This window comes from Felis catus, chromosome D2, assembly GCF_018350175.1.
Source record: "Felis catus isolate Fca126 chromosome D2, F.catus_Fca126_mat1.0, whole genome shotgun sequence".
NCBI classification, from domain to species: Eukaryota; Metazoa; Chordata; class Mammalia; order Carnivora; family Felidae; genus Felis; species Felis catus.
Window position 1 is genome coordinate 11,339,496 of NC_058378.1, and position 25,874 is coordinate 11,365,369.

Here is a 25,874-nt window from a genome sequence, read left to right on the forward strand (position 1 = left end):
CTAAGCAAACTACAGGGTGCGCGGCCCCCATGATGTTGATTCTGCGACATCTCGGGACCCTCCATCTGAGATGTGTATGCGAAATGCTCGTTCAAACAGGAAAACTGGAGTGTGCTGTTTTTATTGGGAAGCTTCTCTGAATAATGCTAACTGTTTGGTCCACTCCAGTATTCAATTAACTCTCAACATGTTCGTTCCACATGATTTTGCCCTTGCAGTTCTGTATGTGTCACCGTTTCCCTATCTCATTTCATATCTGCCCATGGAATCTGAGTAACTAGACTGCAATAGCTCAGGACAGCCTTCTTGTAAATTTCCTCTCCATCACCACCAGCTCGGTACCTAATAGAGTCTTTACATAAAACAGACACTTATCTCGGACTGACTCACCTAGTAAATAAATTAGTGAACAATGAACCACACATTCATCAAAACAAAAAGAGGGTTTCTTAGGAGAAAGGGACTGATTGGCGAAGGCAAGAACTGAAATTTAATATAAAGTCTAACAGGATGATACAGAGCTGCTCCATAAACACAAACACCTTGGAACCTTTGATGTTTGATTTTCACTTCGCCAACAGTACATGCTTATTTTAGATTCCTGCATCATCTCAGCTCAATTTCTCTGACAAATCTATTTCACATCTCTCAAGTTTAACCAGGCTCAATATAATGTGACTACACAGCCATAAGGTTCCTTTTAGAGAATTTCATGATATGTAGGACATGTGTCACTTAACTCATCAGCTTGCATTTTTCTGACAATCCAAATAAAATATGTCAACCTGCCATGCAGTTTATTTTTAGCGACCTGCAGATCTACTTAGCAGTAAGACCTATTACAGAAGACTGGAAGGTATAAACAATCACTATTTCCGATTAATAATTTCAAGATTTCTCTAATATAAAATTACTCTTGAAGTGAAAGTTTCTTTAAAAGATTTCTGACCCACAGTCACCTTTTCTTCCTAAAGCCCCTGATGATGATTATCTCACAAACAATATGTGTTTAGAAACTGTATTTATTATTTCACTAATAGAATTTTTATTCCTAAAACTGTGCTTTTGATAAACAGATATTCTCATTCATATTGGATTACACATATTAATGGCGGAACCAAATACTGTATTAGCAAATTGTAATTAAATATTCTTGCTTAATCTAGATACAGCTCTCACTTTAAGGTAGAAAATAGTCATGGTCAGAAATATTTGGGTGGTGGCCACTCACTGGGTACATTCAGTACTGAATGAGAATGTGATACTCTGGCTTTTACCTTGTCCATTGACCATTTGTCATGAGAATGTTCAGCGTATTTGTTAATGAAGTATTCCAACTTCTCAGGAATTGTAATGCTATGAGAAAAATAAAGAAAAAAAGCTTGATTTTTACAGGATTTATGGGAAATCATACCAGTAATTTACTCACAGCTTATGATTGCTTAAATCCCACTTGATGCATAACTGTTAAAAAATCATTTTAACATAGTATTGCTTTTCCCTAGTGCAGGAATAATATATAAATCAAGCCGGTAATGTTCTTATCTGCTCATCTTGTATTAATTAATAACTTATTATGTCTTCATAGAAGTTGTATATATTAAAAATTATATATAATATAATTAAAATATATTGAAAGACGAGGATAATCAATCATACGAAAAAAATTTTTTTAAACCTGAATCAAGATATGGTTAGATTTAATGGGCTTAAAGACATACTTCCCTTCCATACTCATTCTTTTAAGTTATTCTCCCTTTTTGACTTAAGTCTCTTCTGCAACAACTATAAGTAGGTAAAAGATCTCCTGAAATCTGACCGGTGACACTTTTTCAATGTACTAAAATTTTAAATTAATGTCATACAACTAGAGATGTGTTAATGATTTTATATTTTATGGTCTACATATAACATTCTACTATTAATATGGACTGTAGTGAAAAGTAACTACTCATGCTCTGTGATCTTGATAACATTTATTCTCGATTCCTTTCATATTTAATTAATATTTGATCTCTTCGACAGATGATAAGTGCATGCAACTGATGACCAAGTCCAACTATGAGACTTGGGAATATCAAATAGATCAATGAATGGAAAATCAAATATATATATATAATTCCATTCACTCATGCATATAACTTTATTAACACAATTACCATTGATAACTGACTTCTAAATAAAACCTAGCATAGTGAGATGGTTTACTGTTCTTGTGCAACAATGTTATCAGTCAGGAATTGAACTATATGACCCAGAAATACTTAAGAAACAATATATAAAAATCACAAAGATGTAGCAATGATTGATATCACTAAGTAAACCTACTCTGGTAAGAAGGCCCCAAAGGGGTAAGCCTAGGTAAATGAATATATATGCCCGACAGCTGTTAATCAGTTAGATCTAATTAATCAACACCAAGACCACCACACGTTCTGATGTTATTTTAAAATCGTGGATTATATCACGTTAGCAAACCACAAACTTACCCATGTAGGAACTGAATATGTGATATTTTGGTTTACTTACATTGGAAGAGAAACAAAGGATCAATCACATAAGCCAAATACTGGGGGGTAGAGTCTTTTCTCACGGGACTGTCATCAAATACCAAACATGCAAATTTAAGGCATTATCAAACTAATGGCATACCACTTGGGTTGAATTTTTGATCTGTTATGGAAGCTAAACCAGCTGGGGGGCCACCCAGAAGCCTGAAAGTTGAACTCCCAAGCAAATTCGGATGCCGTGGATGAGAACTACCACTGACTGCCTTGCTAACACCATAATCTTGCGGAGTCACCAAGGAATCGATAAGATAATGTGGCATGAAGAGTCAGCTTTCCTCGCAAATGGGAAACCATGGTCCTACTCAAAGACAGTAACAACAAAAATGCTGAGACTCCAAACACCTGAAGTACTGAGACATCCCATTTGTAAAAACAATTTACGCAACTAAGTACGGGTAAGCAGTTTTATGTGACGGAACATTTGATCTGTGGTTAAGGCTGTCACGTTGCATTCTAACAGCATGCTACATTTTCCACAAATATTCTCATTTGATATTCCTGGAATCTCATGCTGTGCTTTATGATGCTGCACACCAGGTGCTACCCCTTAGACGTTGCTGACATGTAGCAGTGACTCTCTGCAGCTGACAGAACAGCTCTGCCCTGCCGGGATCACCCCCAGTCAAAAATGCGCTACAGAGGCTGGCTGCAATTAATAAACACTTGGGGTAAATTTTCAGCTACAAATATAGCTGATATCCTTTCTTGATTCTCATTACCGTAGATACTATCATGTGGTCACACACACAGAATCCGGGTTATGTGACGTAGCCTAGAAGGTACATCGTTATCTACTTCTGACATGTGTATGATCATTATTATCACCACTGTTCATTCTGTCAAGTAAAGGGACCCCTACCAAAAGGATACCAATTCAAAGGGGGCATGGATTAGAGAAAGTTCACATTAGTACCTTATTCAATTTCAGACTTCACACATCATTTACAATAAAAATCTGCTGCAATAGAAAGAGTCCATACTTTGAGGTATCAACAGGTTGTGGGTTAAAGTTCCCTTCAGAATCCATTGATGACTGTTTTTCCATCATACTGACATAATTTGACTCCATGTAGTCTGGAGGCAAAGCTCCCGCAACGGCACTCAGGCAAGGCAGTGCCAGTTTGAAAAGTTCTTGTTCATATTTCTGGGAAGAAATGGAGGACCAAAACAAAACACCAAAAGCCTGGGTTACTGTTGAGCAAAAGTTGTCAGAATGATCGCTGTGGCTGGCACAGCGCTGTCAGAAAAGATCGGAATTACCCCCAGGCTAACGTAACTCCCTGGCAGACTCTTTCTCTAGCAAATGGAAAGTATATGTAGCCTGGAATCCCATCAAACATGAGACGGGCTGAAGTCAGAGTTACTGAGTTGCTGCTTAAGAAGAATAAAAACTCTGCTTCTCTGAGAGGTTTTCTCCAATATTTGAAATGAAATATACTCAGATATTCTAAATGTATAACATGTCTTTACAACTGAAACATAAATTCAGTAGATGAATAGCATAACTATAGAATACCGCCATACCATGTTATAAAGGCCATACTTGAAAAATAAAGGAACATTCCAGAGAGTAAGAAATTTTAACCGATCTGTATCATATACAAAGGTATGAAAAATAAAATTCTAAACCGAGAAAGAAATTCTATAGGGAATATGCAGAGTCAAAATTTCTGGGAAGAGGTATTTGTATATTAATCACATAACTAATTAAATTTGTATTTATGAATTTTTAATTTTTTAAAGTTTATTATTATTGTTATTATTTTGAGAGAGAGAGTGTGAGCAGGGGAGGTGCAGAGAGAGGGGGTGCAGAGGATCTGAAGCGGGCTCTACGCTGACAGCAGAGAGCTCCATGTGGGGCTCGAACTCGCAAACTGTGAGATCATGACCTGAGCTGAAGTTGGACGCTCAACTGACTGAGTCACCCAGGCACCCCAGTATTTATAGATGTTTCAGAAGGAAGAAAATAATAACTATTTAAAAATTATCTCACTTCAAGTGTTCAATTTTAAATTAATGCTGTAAATTCCTCTAAAAATACCTTCAACATTTGTAATTTGGTAACAGAAAGCATCAAGATGTAGCTTCCAACTGTAATCACAGATGAACTTGACTCTATTATGTAGCAAACTTCTGGATATCCTGCTCTGGTTGTCTAATAATGTCCACCTGGGAATTCAAGCTGATTTCGATTAATAATTTTAGCAGAAGCATACAAAGCATGCTGTTCTGATTTTTCTCCGAAATACTATCCCCTTCCAGCCTTCTGAAAATATCTGAACTATCCGTTATAAATACGCCAGGTGTTAGGGAATGTCACATATAGAAAGCAACACTGAATGGAGTGACTTTAATCTCCATGGCAGCAAAGTGGGAAAAGTCAGGAAGGCCACTGGAATATCATAATTTTATGAGGCTGCATATTTTTATATGTGATAAGATTTTGTCAGGTTTTAAGATCAGGGTGACTAGGGAGGGTTTGAGTCCAGGTAAGTCCGAATGCGCCAAAACTTGGAGCGCCTGGGTGGCTCAGTCGGTTAAGTGGCCAATTCTTGATTTCAGCTCAGGTCATGATCTCACGGTCTGTGAGTCTGAGTTCCGCATAAGGCTCTCGGGTCTCAGTACAGAGCCCACTTTGGACCCTCTGTCTCCCTCTCTCTCTGCCCCTCCCGTGCTTGTGTGCTCTCTCTCTCTCTCTCTCTCCCTCTCTCTCTCTCTCAAAAATAAACATTTTTTTTTAAATGCACCAAAACTCAACCATGTTCATAATTTCCTAAAATGCTTAGCCATTTTAAATTCTGATGGTGTTATGGTCACAAGGGCCATGCTACCTTAATAATTATGAAAGCTCGATATCAATTACATTCTCAAAATTTGTATGTTAGAAAAATGAAAAAAAAAACTACACAAGTCTTAATAAGTAAAGATGATATTCTACTAGGAATATTTACAACTTTTAAATTATTTTGTCACACAAAGCCCACAAAATATTGAATCACCTTTTGAGACAGGGCGTCAAAAATGCCCCAAAACAACTTTCTTGATAAATGAAGTTCTTCTTCTGAGGCAGCTCCGAAGTTCCCCCACCCTCCAGGCAGGCAGTAATATTTCCAGCATCTTTCATAATGATTTGTCAGCAACTATGTGAGGAAACAATTACAAAAGTGATGACTTAAAGGTACCATTTGGATTTTTCCCATTTCCACCCACGTGACTTGACCCAAAGGCCAAGTAGTAAGGTCAAAACTGCTCAATCTCCTATGAATTCTTCTGGAGAATACTATACTATGCCTCTTTAAAATCTAACACTAATCACAGAATGAGGACCAAATACCCAGGTTTACGAACAAACCATCTAGAACAGTAGTCTTTATGAGAGTGTTTGGTTACTAATGTATCCTTGAGTCCTATATATTAGATGGTATCATTTACTCACAGTTTCATGAATCACCATCCCCTGGATGTGCACATCTACACTTAGTGACAGGATTGACCTCAGGGTAACCCAGAGGCACAAGTAAATATCTCTAGGATACAGCACCAGAAATGCACATTCTAAGGGAAATCTACCTCTCAATATTTTTGCTTCCTTTTGCCAATCCTTCATCACCACACTTCAGGCTTTGCTTCAAGCTTGAACATCTCAAACTACTCCATTTCAGTAATCTCCTTATCTATTTCTCTGGTGGTTATGGATGCAGCGTATTATCTTTCTGAGTATCTATGTTGCTTCTTACATTTTCATCTATGCATATTTTGTTTGTTTAGGACTAAACTGAATTTAAAGACAAGGATAGAATCTTCAAATTATTTGGTAGCTCTTTGGATAGTTCATTTTTGATCTATAAACTAACAAATATTCACAACTACTTGCTGAATTAATGAAATGATCTTTATGAATCAACAATAAGTTTTTGGACTCTTTTCTGTAACTAAGAAGGGAAACAAATTGATAAGGATTATTGTTATTAAAACAAACTACATGTTGGGGCACCTGGGTGGCTCAGTTGGTTGAGCAGCCAACTCTTAATTTCGGCTCAGGTCATGATCCTAGGGTCATGGGATTGAGCCCTGTAGTGGGCTCAATGCTGGGTATGGAGCGTCCTTAAGATTCTCTGTGTCTCCCTCTGCCCCTCTCCCACATGTGCTCTCTCTTTTTTTTTTTTTTTTTTTTTTTAAAGTTTTATTTTTCAACGTTTATTTATTTTTGGGACAGAGAGAGACAGAGCATGAATGGGGGAGGGGCAGAGAGAGAGAGGGAGACACAGAATCGGAAACAGGCTCCAGGCTCTGAGCCATCAGCCCAGAGCCGGACGCGGGGCTCAAACTCACGGACCGCGAGATCGTGACCTGGCTGAAGTTGGACGCTTAACCGACTGCGCCACCCAGGCGCCCCTGTGCTCTCTCTTTCTAAAAAAAAACTTAAGGGATGCCTGGGTGGCTCAGTCGGTTAAGAGTCCGACTTTGGTTCAGGTCATGATCTCATGGCCTGTGAGTTCAAGCCCTGCATCGGACTCTGGGCTGACAGCTAGGAGCCTGGAGCCTACTTTGGATTCTGTGTCTTCCTCTCTCTCTGCCCCTCCCCTGCTTGTGCTCTCTCAAAAAAAAAATAAACATTAAAAAATATTTTTTAAAAGTAAAAAAACTTAAAAAACAAACAAAAAATGACATCTCTTACTACAGAGATACTTCTATTATGGTCTCCCCTTCAATTACAAAATACACACACATATAATTTAGAAATCTCAAATGATGAAATATTGAGATCTAATGTGTTTGGATTAACTTGGAAATATCTATAAGGTAAAAGAGTTTATCACATAAAGTAATACTGTCTCTTTTTTCAGTACCTTCCAGCTCATTTATATCAAGAAAATTTTGCATGGCAAAGGGTCTCTAGATGATAAAAACTGTAAAAATGGGATTTGGGTCAAGGATACAATTTATTTTACATAATTAATTAACATAAAAATTTATTAAACCAAAATCAATTTCTCATGGAGAAAGATTGTATTTGCTAAATATCTAGGGATGGTCAGAGTAACAGCAGTTCAAAAAATAGACGTATTAATATCTCAAACTTCTTTTTCCACCACTATTACTGGGTGGCCACAAGGAAAAATGATGCTTACCAGATGACAGTGCAGAGTGGTTCCCTATAAAACAGTCCATTACGTGACTATGACCTCCACCCATAGACCATGCTATTAGACGTACTAGGACACATCGAATATTCTAATGCTAAGTCTTGACTGAGATACTAGATGACAGAAAAACATTCCCAGGTCAGTAAGACACTATGAGACTAGATCATTCATGAACAGACTAATGAAGCTGGGCAGAGAAAATGTCAGTGATTTTTCCATACTTGGTGACAAACTCTAACTATATACAGAAGTTGTCTTTGAACTCTATTAAATTACACTTGGAAACTGTCATGAAATTACCAACTTAGAAAATGTTTCAAAAGCCTGCTCTTTATCCCTTGAGGTTGCTAAGATTTTAGGCCATATCTACCACCATGTTTTCCAGACTTAACGATATTTTAGTGCATCGTTTCCTTGTTGCCCGTCTTTTTTCCCAGTGACTTCTATTTCCATTCACCTAAAGGAAATCAATCTTGGAAATTCTACGATCTTTTATTACTTATTTTATTGTGATATACACATTTCTCAAATTTATATGTCCCTTTTCAAGAACTGGAAGAAAATTTCCTCGTCAAAAATCAAACATGGCGTTTCTAAGAGCTGTACGTATTGTAAGAGGAGCAAAGTCAGAGGACTCGGTAATCAACTAACTACAAACATTTCCTATCCTTACCTTAAGAGGCATCTTCGCATGTTCATTTAATAATGGGACATCAAACACTAATCTTCGGAGCAAGTGCTGCATCATAGAAGGTCTCAATTGGCTGGTGGAACAAAGTTCATTTAAATAATGAAGGGAAATGTGTCTAAACTAAGTAAATAGTTCATTAGACTAAATTATATATGCCAAGAACCTCTCTTCAGATGGTGGTTAATTAGGTGCCCCAATCCAAAGATCAACAAAAGGCTACACAACTATATAAAAGGTTACATCCCAACTCATCTCTACTCCCTAGATCTGAAGAGCATTCCTTAGAGATGGCCCTCTTTTCTCCTCCTTCACTTTCCCACCATTCACAGTGGCAGACCCTAATGCTTCCTGAGACCCTTCCTCCAGAAATACTTCTTTCTCCACTCTACTGGGTGGGAATGGTCTTCAGTGACTGAATTAGAAGCAAAAAGAAGAAGAAGTATCCCAACAGGAGGGAGAAAAAAAAAGGCTGAGACAAATTTTGCCAGAGGTGGAAGGGAACAAAAATCAACATACAGTGAACGTCTACTATGTGGGGTCATCCTGAATGTTTCACCTTGTTTAATATTTAGATAAACTCTATGAGGTAGGTATTTTGATTTCATTTTTACAGAATTTGAGGGTCAGGGGGGCTACAGACAGAACCTCCTAATTTTTCACCTCCTTCAGTCCCATCTGGCTGCTAAGCCATACATACACTTTACTGTGAGTGCAAACTTTTCTTCATCAGTGGACTGCCGAGCCACGTGCTTTCACCCGCTCTTGAAATCAGAAAGGAGCCATCACCCCAGCTAGGGGGCTTGAGAAATTGTCATGTTAGCTGTCAGAGCTCCAACAGGAGAAGGTATGCTCTGATTTTCACAGTAAGACATTTGAACACTTCCATTTACAGGAAGTGGTTTTCTAGGCTGGAGGAAATAAAGTCAGCCTTCATGATTGCCACACATAAGTAATGCTTTAATATTATACTATATCATTTTTTATATATTTAAGAAGTCTCTTTTTTCTTTTCTCTTCTGGAAAAGGAGTTAAAATCATCACACATAGTCAAAAGGGGAGAATCTATTAATCTTACACTACGGCGGCCAGAGACTCCTCACACAGTCACCCTACCCACCAACATCCAGAATAGTAAAATTGATCCAGCATTATATCCAATGGCCAGATACCCTAGAGAGGCTTGGAGGGACACTCCAGAACTTGACGAGGAGCATGGGTGCTCTGATAAGACTCAGACCTTGGGTACAGGGGACTACCTAAAGTGAATTAATTTTTTGATACAGAAATTGTTTCCAAAATTCATAACTATTTGTCAAGGGCCATACAGTAAATGCTCTTCCTTAAAGGAGAAGAAACTGGATTCGGAGTTGGCTTCCCACTTACCCACAAATAGAGAGCAAACAAACTTCTATGGAATCCCGCTGAGCTTTGGTAAGTGAGCAGCCCTTCGAAAGTCTGTACACAGTGTGCAGTAACGAGTCAATGAGAGAAGCGTGGTGTTCTGTGCCCGCGAAAAGAGGGGCACATCTTGTTAATAAAGGCAACACGGCTGTGCAAAGGTACCGATTGAGGGCCAGGGCCATGTCTGTGGCACTCAAAGCAGCCTAAAAAGAAATCGTGAGAGTAGAAAGTCATTTGTGTTTGGCAGTAGACAACTCTCAAAGGGATGAACATGTTGACATGTAATTCCATTATCTAGAAAATGACAAATACAGTGAAACCTGGGTTTGTGAGCATAATTCATTCTGGAAACATGCTTGTAATCCAAAGCACTCATATATCAAACCAAATTTCAAGACCCATTGGCTCAGTTGGGATCCTGTGACGTCTGGCGTCATGTGCGACTCGTATTAGAAGACATCGCTCACTGATCAAGTTAAAACTCATTAGAAATGTTTGCCCATCTTGCAGAACACTCATAGAACAAGTTACTTGCAATCCAAGGTGTTCCAGTATATGAAAAGTGAAGATGCATTCCTCAGTTATACCTTTAAATGTGGTCCATGTGATTTTTTTTTTTTACCACTAGTAACAATCAACTTTCGATTGCTCACAAATAGATAAAAATGAAGTGATGTCAATAGTGATCTCTACCTCCCCATGAGGCCCAAGAGGCTCACATTCTATAATAAAATATCAATGGTAAGATGAGTGTGAGTTGAAGACACTAATGATATCCAAGAATGTGAGTACTTTACTAGGGGAGGAAAAAGAGAAAGAAGCTTATTCCCATAACAAATCTCATGTTCAAAAATTCTTCCATAATTCTACTTAATAACGTTTACAGTTTGCTCCCGTCCGTCGGAATCAACAAAGGTTCATTGTCTTCTTGTGTTCTCGACTATCCTATTAGGTTCAGAATTACATGTGAACACCCCCAACAAAGAAAAAAGAAAATTCAGTGTATTTTTAGGAGTCTCCTCTCAAGACTTTCATGAACAAGCTGTTACCACCTCAAGATCTGGTTTTCTCTGGAATCAAAAAGACCCACTTAATTGAGAAAAGGAGGTATTATAACTATCGAAATGACATTTAGAGCTTCAGCTTACTCTACAATGCTTCAAACAGGAGAGTATTTACACCAGGAATGACAGATTCTCAGTGCGGGCCACAGGAGGCACAGGGAATATTACAGCCTTATCTATGCTTTAAATATTATAATGATGATATTATATTATAATGATGATATTATATTGTAATGATATTATATTATAATGATGATATTATAAGATGATATGTTATAATGATATTATATTGCAATGATGATATTATAAGATGATATTATATTACAATGATGATACTATATTCTAATGATGACATTATGTTATAATGATGATATTATATTATAATATAGTATCCTTATAAGTATTATAAGGATGATACTGTTATTGGCACAACTCAACAGTGTCCATTAACTATTCTTAATACTGTAACTGCTTTCATCGAGAAGCATGATTGTTTCAGCCAACCTCCCAAATTAGGGTTAAATGAACTTACTATCTTCCGTGGTACCTGATCAGAATTCTTATTTTAATCCTGAGGTTGTAAGTGCTCTCCACTGTTCAATGAATTCCTTAGGATACAGTCTATTTTATTTTATGTTTACCCACTGCCTGCCTAAAAATATAATTGGTACTGAATAGACATTTGGTGACAATACATAAACGAATGAATACATCTATGGAGAACAGGCCAGAGGAGGACATGTCAGGAATTGAGAATGTTCATCGTTAAAATCATTACCGTATCTAAAGAAGCAGCAGCCCGGAGATCAGGCAGAAAGCCAACCTCGAGAAGGTGGAGGAGGAAATCTTGAACCTCAATGCCATAGACCCTGTCAAGGAACAAAACCATGGCTGCCTTGTGATCTGGGCAAAACCCCGCAGACATGTCAGGCTCCACCACATTCCCATCTAAAAGACAGAAGGTAACATGTTGTTGTTAATGGACAGATTACAAATGGCTTCTCTCCAGCCTTCTCACATTCAAGTAAAATTATCAGTTGAATGTTTTTTTTGTCCTTCTACCCACAGGCCAGTGCTAGGAACTGGCCTAAGAATTACCACAGGGCAACGTAAATTCAAGGTTATTCGAAATGTGATTTGGACATATCCATTTGTTAGCTGCGTATTTGATTCAATACACAGCATCATGCTAGACAATGCGAAAGAAACAAAAAGGCATCCCAAATCTACATTGGGAAAACTAGTAAATACCATAAGAAGTTAAACTGCAAAGTCTTCACTGTTTTCAAAAAATCAGTGTTTTCAAAAACACTAATAACACTCATGCATCCCCGAGGGCCTCTTTTAAACACTAATAACACTCATGCATCCCTATGTGATAATCATGGTTCATTTACATATTTATGGCTTGGACAAAATGATGCAACTCTATGAATCAGTTGGACTGTCAAATGAAGTATGTTTCATGAATCATAATAGCATTCAACAACACTTAAGACGTATTTGAGAATCAGATTATTTTCTCTATTAATAGTCACTATTTGATGCCTGTACAGATCAGGGAATATCTTTAGAATTCCATAGATCCACACATTGGGAATCACAGAGACATGGAATTAAGGGATTATGTGCCAATTTAAAAAACTGGAGGACAGATCTGTTTCCTGTTTGGCCATGTGGTAATTATGCCAAATAACATCCTGCTACTGATAATACACTATGAGAATCTACAAAGACTATCACAGAATCATTAATATTGATACAATGTTGAAAAAAGAAGGATCCAGGGAAGAGGTTACATGACCACAATCATCCTGAAAAAATAAAGTCACAACTCGTTTGTTTTCATTCGTAACTAATGAATGGATTCCATATCTGAATCGTGACAATAAACAAGTAACAATGTTTTCAGGGACATTATATTAAAGGCTAATACCAAATAGCTTCCATTCCTTATTAAATGATAATAATACCCATATACCCACTACTTTCCTTCCTATCATTAAAATAATGGGAATAACAGCTTGTTTGCGGTGTTAGGCGCTATGCCAGGAAAGCTACAGACACCATTCGATAACAATTTTCACAAGCACGCTGTGAGGCTGGTATTCTTAGCTACATTTAACAGATGACCACTGACCTTTAAGGAAGTTAAATAACTTGCCCAGGGTTGTACACCTAGTAACTGGCAAAGTTAGATTTAAACCAAGGAAAATCAGCTTTCAAATCCAACCAAAACTGATTTAATCCCTAATGTTAAATCATTATGTTATATTTTTTAATTAAAAATCTGTATGAAATTCCAGTCCAATTTAATTCTCCTAAAAATTGCATGATAGGGAATTCAAATTTATAAGATTCTATGATTTTTTTAAAAATTCTTTTAATGTTTATTTATTTTTGAGAGACAGACAGACAGAACATGTGCAGGGGAGGGTCAGAGAGAGAGAGGGAGACACAGAATCCGAAGCAGGCTCCAGGCTCTGAGCTGTCAGCACAGAGCCCGACACGGGGCTCGAACTCACGAACTGTGAGATCATGACCTGAGCTGAAGTCAGATGCTTAACCAATGGAGCCACCCAGGTGCCCTAAGATTCTAAGATTTTAATATACAGTCATGACTAACGAAATGTTAAGCAACCCGCTGATCCTAAAATAAGATCTGTGTTTTAAACACTCAACCAGGTAGACATTCATGTTAAGGAATGTTACAGCTACACATACCTGGGATTCAAGACTCATCGAGTTGCTACAGTTGCTGTTTCACTTTTACCATCTCCTCAAACACAGTGGAGACAATAAAGCTGACAGACTGCCTCCTGTCAAATTTCTGGCTTTTGAACTAGAAGAAGGAAGGCCAGGTATACTGGCCTAACCTTGTGGTCCCTGCAATATTCATCTGCCTACAATTACAATTACTGCCTTAGATAGTCTGTCCAAATCTGCTGGGGCCAAGTGCTGCAGGGACTGAACATGAACTTTTTAAAATTTATTTATTTATTTTTTTTTGGGGGGGGGGAGAGCGCACCAGGAAGGGGCAGAAAGACAGACAGAGAGAGAGAGAGAGAGAGAGAGAGAGAGAGAGAGAGAGAGAGAATCCCAAGCAGGCTCCATGCTGTCAGCGCAGAGCCTGATGTGGGGCTCGATCTCACAAACCATGAATATCAACTTTTGAGACTGCGTGTTTGTCCCTCAAGTTTTCTGAAACCCTCCCTCTTTCATTATTATTCTGGGCCATGCTATAGTTCTAAAAGATATATGATAAAAAATTTCTGGGGCGCCTGGGTGGCGCAGTCGGTTAAGCGTCCGACTTCAGCCAGGTCACGATCTCGCGGTCCATGAGTTCGAGCCCCGCGTCGGGCTCTGGGCTGATGGCTCAGAGCCTGGAGCCTGTTTCCGATTCTGTGTCTCCCTCTCTCTCTGCCCCTCCCCCGTTCATACTCTGTCTCTGTCCCAAAAATAAATAAACGTTGAAAAAAAAAAATTAAAAAAAAATTTCTGAGAAAGGCCTCAGCCATCACTAAGGGAGGAAGAACTAATCATTAGAGGCAAACTTCACATCCTAAATATATAACATACAGTAACAATTATTGTTGATAATGGGTGATGCTTAAATGGGCAACTGACTTGTCACGGAAACATACAGAAAAGTAGAGCTAAAAGTTTAGCTTTTAAAGTTGACTTAAATGCGTACCACTCAAAATAAAAACATACAGTTTTCTGTATATATTTTCCATGAAAGGAAAGTGGTAATAAAAAAGTAGAAATTTAATAATAACCAATGGATTGGGTTTTAAAAATTAACTTTCATCGTGATTGTGAGAGTTCACAAAAAAATCCTTTAAACCCCAAGGTAGACAAAATAGTGCATATTTATAAAGGAAAACACCACCAAATATCATTACAGCACAACTAAATAGAATAGGAAAGAAACCACCTTGAAAAATCTTGAAGGCTAATGGCAGATAACTAGAGCAAAATGATATATACTTTGGGGGAATTCTGAATGAGACATCTGGATATTCTTGGGGTTATGTTCTTGGTTTTTCATGATAACTGATTTTATCTAAAAATGTAGCACTTCTCTCTTTCCTAATCTGGGTAACACTGGTATTATTATCTTTCTTCTGACAGCACCAATTTTATGGCTCAAAATATAGGGAAAAGAAAGGACAATGTACTTAAGTAAATGAACATGAGTTAGAAAGAGAAGTGGAAAGAAGGCAGGTGAGAACAGTCTGTATGTATACAAAAAAAAAGAAGTTGCCTCAAGTGGAGAAGATGAAAAGCCACAGACAATTATTCAGTTCACGCTTTCTCGAAAATCACAATGAATATTCAACTCTTATGGCTGGAAGATCTGGGTTTATAAGCTGGGCACATATGAAACTACTTTCTCTTCATCAGAAGGCTGGCTAGGAGGGAAAGTCATGTTCAGTTACACAGTGGTCCCTTCATTCTAGACTACACTTCCTTCTAAAATTAGAAGTTTACGTAAAAATGACATATGTAAGAATATCCAATAAAAAATTGAAAACTGAACAAAATTGAAACTGGAAAAAGGAAATCTAAGTATAATTTGGAATCTAATTTGTCCCTTAGTGGTCTTGAATAACTTTTTTAAAAATGTTAACTTATTTATTTTGAGAGAGAGAGAGCGAGAGAAAGAGAACGAGCAGGGGAGGGGCAGAGAGACAGTAAGACGGAGAATCCCAAGCAGGCTCTGTGCTGTCGGCAGAGAGCCCAATGTGGGGCTTGAACTCACGAACAGTGAGATCACGACCTGTGATGAAATCAAGAGCTGGATGCTTAAACAACTGAGCCACCCAAGAGCTCCAAATCTTCAATAACTCTTAAATCTTTTTCTCCATGGTAGGCAGAGTGAACCACCAACAGGGAATCGGCCTCGGGCCGACACCATGTGCTATTTCTGCTGTGGTTTGGGGGCACTGCAGGGGATCGGTGTGTGTGTAAACCACCCAAACTGTGAGGCATCTGTGCTTCATCCAGCCATGCCTGAGCCCTCCCTCTTCCCCAACCCAATCTGGCCCCAGGGGAGGGGCCACAGCTGTTGGACAAAGGTTTATGTACAGAGTAGGTTATACCTTTCTTTTCCATGCTTTTGGGTTAATATTAAAAACTAATCACAAGCAGTTGCTAAACCAAAATGACATACTGTAGAACGGCAATAAACATTTCATCAAAATGGTAAAAAAAATTCTTTTTTAATTCTCTCCTTTGTCTTGATAAGAGCACTTCTTTCAACACACTGGGAATTTATAAATGTCTAAGTCAGAAGCTATGGTCATTTCTGGGGAAAAAAAAATATTATAAGTAAATGACAATGAAAACTATCCAAAAGAGTGAAGAAAGGAATTGCAGGCAAGAAAGACAGAGAAGAATGAGGGCCAAAAAAAACAAACAAAAAAAAAAACCCCAAAAAACAAAAAAAAAAAAACCCAAAAAGTGGAAAGAAATTAGATGAGGTACATATTTGCTCTTCTCTGGAAACTGTCTGAAATGTCATGTACAAAAATCTCATGGAAAACAGCCATTTAAAAACAATGAGGCTGGAAAATACTTTACAAAATAGTAACATCTTTTTCATTTATATACGTGTGTTTGTAAATGTCTGTGTAGAAGAATATGGCAATAGAGCTTTTCTTAATTCAATGAAAAAGATATACTTTATAGCTTTTCCCTTTTTAACTTTTTTAATGTTTATTTATTAATTTTGACAGGGAGAGAGAGTGGGGAAGAGGCAGAGAGAGAGAGAAAGAGGGAGAGAGAGAATCCCAAGCAGGCTCCATGCTGCCAGCACAGAACCCGATGCAGGGCTCTATCCCATAAACCGTGAGATCATGACCTCAGCTGAAATCAAGAGTCAGACGCCGAACCCACTAAGCCAATCAGGTGCCCCAAGTTTTCTTACTTTTCTTGAAGAAACGTAAACCCAGTAACTATGCTGCATGGCAGTGGGGACTGGGGGCGAGGTGTTGGGGGGAATGTCGAGTGCTGATGGTATTTAAAACATCATGTCCTCCAATGCCCCACTGAATTACAAAGAAGCTGGCCTTACCTTTGGCTATTGTTGGCATCTGAAAAGCAATGCTGATTACTCCCACCAAATCTCCCAGTGGAATTAGGGATCTCAGAATTGACCGGATTCTGATGGCTTCCCCCTTACCAGCATGAATCAACTACATGAAGGAAAACGAAGGAACGTTAGAACAACTTCGTGAAATCAGTGTTACAATTCCATCCAGAAAATCTAAAGAATGGGTCTCCCCATCTAAAATAATTTTCTGCTAATTAATTATACGTATAAACTTCGACTTCTCACAGAATTTGTTATTTTAGGCTTAGAGACAGATATTTACTCGTCCACACAGTAGTGCTGACATCAGCATACGCCAAATCATGTACTACAGCATAGGCCAACTGGTTTAACCATCAAAACAGTAGTTTTTATCCTCTGCAGGGTACTAAAATACATTGAAAATCTGATAAGGCTACGAAGGCTTACCTCGCAAAATTATATATAAATACCTATCGTAACGTGAACAATAAATACAATGAAATAATTATCTTCGGACCCAGAACACATAGTAATATTTATGATTGATTTAGCCTCTTTCTTGCTTTGAAATGAAAATGTAATTGTATCCTTATCCATATTCCATACTGATTTCTCCCAAGGAAGGGTTTAGGATGTAGTGGGGGAAACGTGAATATGAATCATGACAGGTTTTTGAGGCTGTCACTGGCTAATGGACGACCTGTAAAGACTGGATGCGATATGTCAAGAACCTCAGCAAGGCTCTGGAACAGACCACGGGCTTTCGGAGTGGGGGGGGGGGGCACCTGTTTCCTTCCCCACAAGGTGAGAAACACAAGTACAATCTCTGTCACATAGGAGGTCTTCAACCAATCGATACAGAAGATGAATAAATTTCAGAAGTGCCAACTTTAGCGCCTTACTGAGTCGCTTGGTTTTTTTCCTCCTAGTTTAATAGAGCACAAAATTTCCATTTATTGGCATAATTTCCTGGTTCCTTTGATCTTTCATGTCAACTGAGAAAAGAACAGATACTGGGAGCATGAAGTTTTTTGTATGCAATCACCTCCAGCATACAAACAGGCTCCAAGTCCTTCTAACATTCTGACATTTCTCCACGCTGGGATTCCTCTCTGTTCACAACGAAAAGTTATGTCAAGAAAACATGGAAGTTTTTTTTTTTATTTTAAAGGCTTTCTCTGATTTTATTTTTCTTAATGTTTATTTCTGAGAGAGACTGAGTGTGAGGGTGGGGGTTACGGGCAGAGAGAGAGGGAGACACAGGATCCGAAGCAGACTCCAGGCTCTGAGCTCTCAGTAGAGAGCCAGATGCAGGACTTGAACTCAGGAACTGCAAGATCATGACCTGAGCCAAAGTTGGATGCTGAACCGACTGAGCCGCCCAGGTGCCCCAAGAAAACACGAAGGTTTTAACCTACAGCCATGAGAGAAGGAGACCAAAACAAAAAACGAAAAAACAAAAAAACAAAAAGAAAGAAAAAAGAAGTAGAGAAAAATAAAACACAACACGAAAACAAACGCACAAAACCCCCACAGATCCTAAGCATACGTAGAAAGATGTGATCTGTAAGCAACAGTCCCATGGGCTTTTCAGTTTAGACGTGTATCTGCCATATGCCCCAGCACTGTTCACTGTGTTTCGATCTCTGTGGTCTTTCCCATTCCCAGGCCATGAAGCTAATTTTATGAGCCTTTAAAAGCTAGCACTTTTAAAATGAATACGATAGAATAAAACAAAGCCGGTTAGGGTAAAATAAAGTACAAAACATCGGAATGTATTACGGAGTAAAAGTAAGTACCATTCCAGGAGACTTCTAATTTCTTCTCCGTCAGAACATTTTAGAAAACACCAATCCATAGAGCCTGAATAGCTGTTTCCATCTCTGTAACCAACCGCACTCCCACTTTCCCCTAAACCAGTGACGGGCATATGGCAGCTTCCTCAGAGACGAGATACTGCGCACCAAGAAAATGACTCTTGTCGGGAGCTGTTGCTCTCTCTCTCTCTGCATGCACTAAATTAGCAGAGGAAATTTATAGGAAAAATGTATTCTTTTCTTCTTAAAGTACAGGGAGGCTGAATGCGTTTGAGAGATATAGATGTAACTGGCTATTCCACTAATGACTTGTACTGAAATCTCATTACTAATTTTACAACCAGGGCATTTCCAACTAAATAAACACTTGTTCAGCAATTAGGCGGCTGCTATTATTTTTAATGGAGCGTGGAGATTATTGGTTTTGGATGCCGTTATGATGTTTGCCGGCTATGGATTGTTTTCTGTTTTTATTTATTTATTTTGGGAGAGACAGAGACAAGCGTGAGTGGGGAAGGGAGAGAGAGAGAATCCCAAGCAGGCTCCCTGTTTCCAGCACAGAGCCCAACGCAGGGCTCAAAATCATGAACCGTGAGATCATGACCTGAGTCAAAACCAAGAGTCGAACACTTGACCGACTGAGCCACCCAGGTGGCCCTGTGGATTCTTCACATAGACGGGTAAGCCAGGATCGCTGTTCTTGGGCCCCAAAGCACTTACATGCATTTCAGGAGCACAGCGTCCTAAGAGGTCAATCAAAGCTGCATAAAACGTCATGATGGCATTCCCCATGTGGATAGTGTCATCCTCCTCCTCTTCTGTCTCACTTTTGTAGATTGTTCAAAAGAAACAGAAAGCAAAGGAAACATGATGATAAAATGACACTTCACGTTTATTACATATTTCTTGGAGAAAAGGGATCCCCAAGGTAATTCATTCTGCCTCTTCTGCTACTTTTCATGTATGTGATTCATTTGTAGCTTGACATTTTTAAAGGGAAGTAACAATGAGTTAAAGACCAGACACCAAGAATACATTTGTGGGAACTTTAATATTGAGAATCCCTCAAACGAAAAAAAGAATTGCTAATTTGATGGAATCTGCTTATTTCTAGAGGCAGACAACCTTTGTTTTAACAAAGAAAATAACTAATGGAAAGACTTGGTAAGTTTAAACTTACTTTTTTTTTAAGCTTATTTATTTATTTATTTAGAGAGAGAGAGAGAGAGAGAGAGGGCGCGCGCATACAAGCAGGGGAGGGGCAGAAAGAGAAGGAGAGTGAGAAAGAATCCCAAACAGGCTCTGCACTGTCCTCACAGAGTCCAATATGGGGCCCAAACTCACAAACTGTGACATCATGAGCTGTGAGATCGAAGCTGAAACCAAGAGTGGGAAGCTTAATGGACTGAGCCAGCCAGGTGCCCCTGTTTAGAAGACTTTTATAAATAGCTTACATCTACAAAAAAGGTGACAAAGATCTGTCCTATAAGAAAGCAAATGTAAGGCACCTAGGACAGTGCTCGGCTCAGAGAAAGTACTTAGAAATGTGTTATCTTTCACTTACTATCTCTTTACCATGTACTCTACCCCACCCAGCCACTCCCAAATAATCCAACATGTTTCCCTCCCCATCTCTGTGAGAAAAACAAAGACTTCATTATCTTGCTAATGAGGGACCAATCTAGATGGCCCTGGAAGATCACATCATTCACCCCTCCCTTGGTAGGTGGCTCAGCTGGACCTAGCAGTCTGCAGGGTGACAGCAACGCCTTGTTGACCACATCCTCTTGGCATGCAATGCTGCTCCCAGGGCGCTGTGTGCACACTCACTGGTGTGGTCCTGGGCCAGAGATCTCTTGATATATTTTCCACTACTTAGAGAAACTGAGGGCCACCTAGCTCCTCTGTGGCTAACTGATAAACATGTAACATGATCTCGGAAGACTCCCAGTCTGAAACCACCTTGGACTTGACATGGACAAAACATTTAGGCCTAGTCTGTGTATACAAGAATGAGGGTCTGCAGGACTACTCTGCTTGGAAATTTGCCTCCAGTAAGCCCTACATTCTATCTTTTCCAGGGGGGTCAGTAGCATGGGAGTAGGATCTGTTAGCAGGACACTCACCGCCACAGATAAAAACTGTGAAGCAACATGCCTGGGTTGACTCATGTCCGTTGCTGGAATCAAGTATTAATAATGTCTACTATGTAGAAATGTAAGGTAGCTACTGCCTCCCATATCAGCCATTGTACTTAATCAAGCATTTTGCTCTTCAGAATGACAATGCCCCCTTTTCTGGGCTTTACCACTATGCCAGTTAAGTCCCCCATTCTCTTGCTAAAGGTCTTAATTTCTTACTATTATCTTGAAAACTCATTCCAGCTAGCTTCCCACCAAACCCTACTACAATTTCAGAATCTTGTCTGCCATGGTTTGTAATGACTCGCTTTGCCATACCACCCTACCCCCCCGGGAAAAAATTCACAAAATACATCTCCTCCAAACAACCTAAACTTCTCCCTGCTACATTCACCCCATCTTCCTTATTTTCTCTTTATTCAAGCTATTCCCACAGCAAATTCCATCCATTCTTCTTTTTTCATTAATTTTTTTAAATGTTTACTTTTGAGAGAGAACAAGTGTGAGTGGGGGAGGGGCAGAGAGAGGGAGGCAGAATGCAAAGCAGGCTCGAGGCTCTGAGCTGTCAGCACAGAGCCTGATGCAGGGCTTGCAGTCACAAACTCTGAGATCATGACCTGAGCCAAAGTTGGATGCTTAACCAATGGAGCCACCCAGGCACCCTGCATCCGTTCTTCCAAGTCTAACACATTGGATTTTCAAGGGCAGAAATCATGGGTACCAGAGGATCCTATTGCAATTGACAGAAGGCAAATCACATTTTGTAAAATTTCAAGACAAGGAGTATAATTTGCTCCTAAGAGTATATATATTAGACCTACAGTGTTTTACTGGATCCACTAGTTGGTGAGGGACCATCTCGAGAGGGATCCTCGGCTATTTTTATGGCTTCTTCCATTGCTGCAAGAAGACCGTTCCCACCTTCCCCTCTCAAAGCAGGACCGAAACACTCGGGCCTCCGGATGAGCAACCTCACCACAACATTAGCATTCTCTTCCACGCTCTCCCCTAAAATCAAATGAGGAACAAGAACAAACAAACATTGGTTACATGGACATTCTGAGCCAATAGATGTTATATTAGTTCATTTAGATTTAAAGAAAAATCACTAAAACCAAAGGACATAGTCACTAATAAAGCTAGAATTCGACTTAAATCACGAGTTTTATGTACACAAGACTCAGAAAGCTTCTTGTACTTAAAATTTGGAAAGTAAAAAGCATTACAGATGCATAGTTTTTTCACCCTTGTTAATTCATTATAGGAAATGAAGCCATAAGCCTACCTATTAATTAGGACCCAATTATTAAAATTTACAAGAACTTGTAACTGCCTAAAAATGTTAGTTTAATAAAAGCATCGCATTCAAAAAAAATATTAGAAATTAAATTATTACTGTGAACGAACTACTGATTATAAAATATTTTACTAACTTTTTCTTTACTAATATTTGCTTCTTAGATGAAAATGCTAGGATATATTATTATTTTATGCATCTATTTTTATGCAGTTTTAATCATGACCAAAAAAAGACCCAAAGCAATTAGTCTTACCATTACAGAAGACAGCAAATCGGAGAAAGTCAAGGTATCTCTCTCCTTCAACTGGATTCCACCCAATATCTGGGTAACCCTTAGATACCAGCATCGGGCAACTCTGCAGTCCACAACCAGCCAAATACCGAACTACCTACAAACAAGGATAAGCAAATGTGTTATCCTGTGGGTCGGAAGTCATTAGATGCTAATACGATACATAATAAATGATATTCTCAAAGGACAGTTTAAAACAAATGTGATTTTGGGGTGCCTGGGTGGCTCAGTCGGTTAAGCATCTGACTTCAGTTCAGGTCATGATCTCACGGTTCATGGGTTCCAGCCGCGCATTGGGCTCTGTGCTGACAGCTCAGAGCCTGGAGCCTGTTTCAGATTCTGTGTCTCCCTCTCTCTGTGCCTTCCCTGCTGGTGCTCTGTTTCTCTCTCTCTCTCAAAAGAGAATAAAACAGTTAAAAAAAAAAGAATGTGGTTTTGCAAGTTTTTGTTTTTTTAAATGTTTGTTTATTTATTTTGGGGGAGGAGGGGCAGAGAGAGGAGAGAGAATCCCAAGAAGGTTCCGAGCGGCCAGTGCAGAGCCCAACTCGGTGTTCGATCTCATGAACTGTGACCTAATGACCTAAGCCGAAATCAAGAGTAGGCAGCTTAACCGAGTGACCACCCAGGTGCCCCTGCAAGTTGTTTTTAACCTCATGACAACACATGAACTCTCTTTGGCAAAACCTTAGAATTAAGAAATATTTATAAATCATAACAAAGTGCTATCATCATAAAAATATTTATAAATCAACTCTATGAAAGAAAATGTTCCTAAGTTTCACATCATTTAATTTGAGACTTTTATCTATAAACATATTTGTGCCACCTGGCTGGCTCAGTCGGTAAACCATGCAACTCCTGATCTCGCAGTTGTGAGATAAGCCCCACATTGGATGTAGAACTTATGTTTAAAAAATTGTTGGGGCGCCTGGGTGGCGCAGTCGGTTAAGCGTCCGACTTCAGCCAGGTCACGATCTCGCGGTCCGTGAGTTCGAGCCCCGCGTCGGGCTCTGGGCTGATGGCTCGGAGCCCGGAGCCTGTTTCCGATTCTGTGTCTCCCTCTCTCTCTGCCCCTCCCCCGTTCATGCTCTGTCTCTCTCTGTCCCAAAAATAAATAAATGTTGAAAAAAAAAAAAATTAAAAAATAAAAATAAAAAATTGTGTGTGCATATATATATATATATACACATTTATATTATATATCATATATGTATTAGACATTATATATAAATCACATATATATACATATATATATATTATGATATATTTGATAAACTGCAAAAATGTCTAAAGACCCCTCAGCCAGTATAAAACCTGAATCCATCGGAGATACTGAAAGACCCATCTGAGATACAGTGATATTTAGAAAAGTGAATTCACTTTCAACATGGTATTATCAATTTAAGTTTGTATTCAAATACCTTGGGTTCAAATCTTTTCTGCATTATTTACTGGATCCTTCTGAGCCATGGTTTCACTCTCTATAAAATTTGAGCAAGTATTACCTACCTTTCAGTATTACTGATTTTAACACATTGAATTTTCTGCTTATCGTTGCCTTTTAAATTACTGTTTTAAGTGAATGTTGATCCTTGGCAAATTTCATAACTGGTCCAGTTTTAAAAGAAATCCCTGTGTTATTATCAATGGCAGTAGACTGCCAGTCAAGCAACTTATCAAATTAACCCAGATCAAGTTAAAGCGGCTTGAAAAAGAAATAAACAATCTAGCTAAAAATATTTTGTACCAAATTTAAGTATAATTTATGTACAACAAACTCATCTATTTAAAGTATAAGTTCAGTGATCTTTGAGAGATTTATGCATTGGTAAAAACACAGCACAGTCAAGATGCAGAACATTTCTATCACAGGGACCTGTGGGGCTCAGTTGGTTGAGCATCCAACTCTTGATCTCAGCTCAGGTCATGATTTCACAGTTTGTGAGTTCGAGCCCTATGTTGGGCTCTGTGCTGAGAGCATGGAACCTGTTTGGGATTCTGTCTCTCCCTCTCTCTGCCTCTCCCGCTTTCTTTCTCAAAATAAATAAATAAACTTAAGAAAAAAATAGAACATTTCCATCACTCTTCAGGACCCATCCATCCCTCCCTGCATGTGGATGCCTTGACAATCTGCTTGGTGTCACTACAAATTACCTGGTCTATTCTAGAACATGCAATCCATGTATAAAGATATAATGTACATGCATGTGTGTATATATATATATATATATATATATATATATATATACGTATATATAGTAGGTAAATGTATAAATGCATATAAGTATATAATTGTATATATATGTATATAAAGATATGCATGTCGTTCTGTGCCTGGCTTATTTCACTCAGAATAATGATTTTTAGAGTCATTTACATTGCAACACATGTCAAGACTTCATTCCTTCCCTTTCCTTCGTAACAGCCTTCCACCGCATATGGAAATAGTCTGTGTTTCCTTATCCATTCATCACCTGATGGACATGGTCTGTAGTTTTTGGCTAAGATGAACAATGTTGTCAGCAATGTCCACACCTTTGTGTGGACATACATTCCTATTTCTAATGAGCAAGTACCTATGAGTGAGAGGGCTAGGTGTGCGTTTAGGACAGGGATACATTTAATTTGTGAAGAAACTGCCAACCTGCTTTCCAAACTGACTCCACCATTGTTCATCTCAACAGCAACAGGTAAGAGTTCCAGGCGCTCTGTATCTTCCACAACATTTGGTATGGTCAACTTTTTAAATAGTAGCCAATTTAATGCGTGTGTAGATAAAAAGATTTTAGGGACGCCTAGGTGGCTCAGTCGATTAAGCATCCAACTTCAGCTCAGGTCATGAGCTCACAGTTCATGGGTTCGAGCCCCATGTCAGGCTCTGTGCTGACAGCTTAGAGCCTGAAGCCTGCTTCCGATTCTGTGTCTCCCTCTCTCTGCCCCTCCCCCGCTTGTCCTCTATCTCTCAAAAATAAATAAACATTAAAAAATATTTTTTAAAAATAAAAAAAAAACAAAAAATGAGAGAGCGTGCGCGACTCACTGACCTTATTGCTATGGTAAGGAGTTGGTTTCTAAAAATATGCAAACATACAGATTTTAGTAAAATATATTTGCTTTAAAATATGATTTTAGACTATAAATATTAAACTGTATTTACAGAAATATAAATAATATGAAAATGTGTATTCATCTCTATAATATACAAATATGTTTTTGTTGTGTGGTTTTTGTTTTCCTTTGGAGAGAGAGAGTGAGCAGGGGAGAAGGGCAGAGGGAGAGAGAGAGAATGTTAAGCAGTTTCCACGCTCAGTGTGGAGTCTGACGTGGGGCTCGATCCCAGGACCCTGGGATCACTGACCTGAGCTGAAATCA

At 38.8% G+C, this 25,874-nt stretch overlaps 1 protein-coding gene across 9 annotated transcripts in view; it reads right to left on the bottom strand.

Moving 5' to 3' along the window:
- The window catches only part of RYR2 (ryanodine receptor 2), a 757,942-nt gene that overhangs the window by 184,304 nt on the left and 547,764 nt on the right, over positions 1-25,874 (bottom strand). For all 9 annotated transcript variants that reach the window (XM_023240368.2, XM_023240367.2, XM_023240360.2 and 6 more), the window contains 10 exons: positions 22,464-22,599; positions 21,732-21,918; positions 19,490-19,595; positions 16,953-17,073; positions 11,652-11,821; positions 9,792-10,012; positions 8,391-8,481; positions 5,570-5,710; positions 3,551-3,714; positions 1,278-1,356 (listed from right to left, as the gene is read on the bottom strand). In XM_023240368.2, coding sequence (XP_023096136.2) covers positions 1,278-1,356; positions 3,551-3,714; positions 5,570-5,710; positions 8,391-8,481; positions 9,792-10,012; positions 11,652-11,821; positions 16,953-17,073; positions 19,490-19,595; positions 21,732-21,918; positions 22,464-22,599 — 1,416 coding nt within the window. The remainder of the gene's footprint in view (positions 1-1,277; positions 1,357-3,550; positions 3,715-5,569; positions 5,711-8,390; positions 8,482-9,791; positions 10,013-11,651; positions 11,822-16,952; positions 17,074-19,489; positions 19,596-21,731; positions 21,919-22,463; positions 22,600-25,874) is intronic.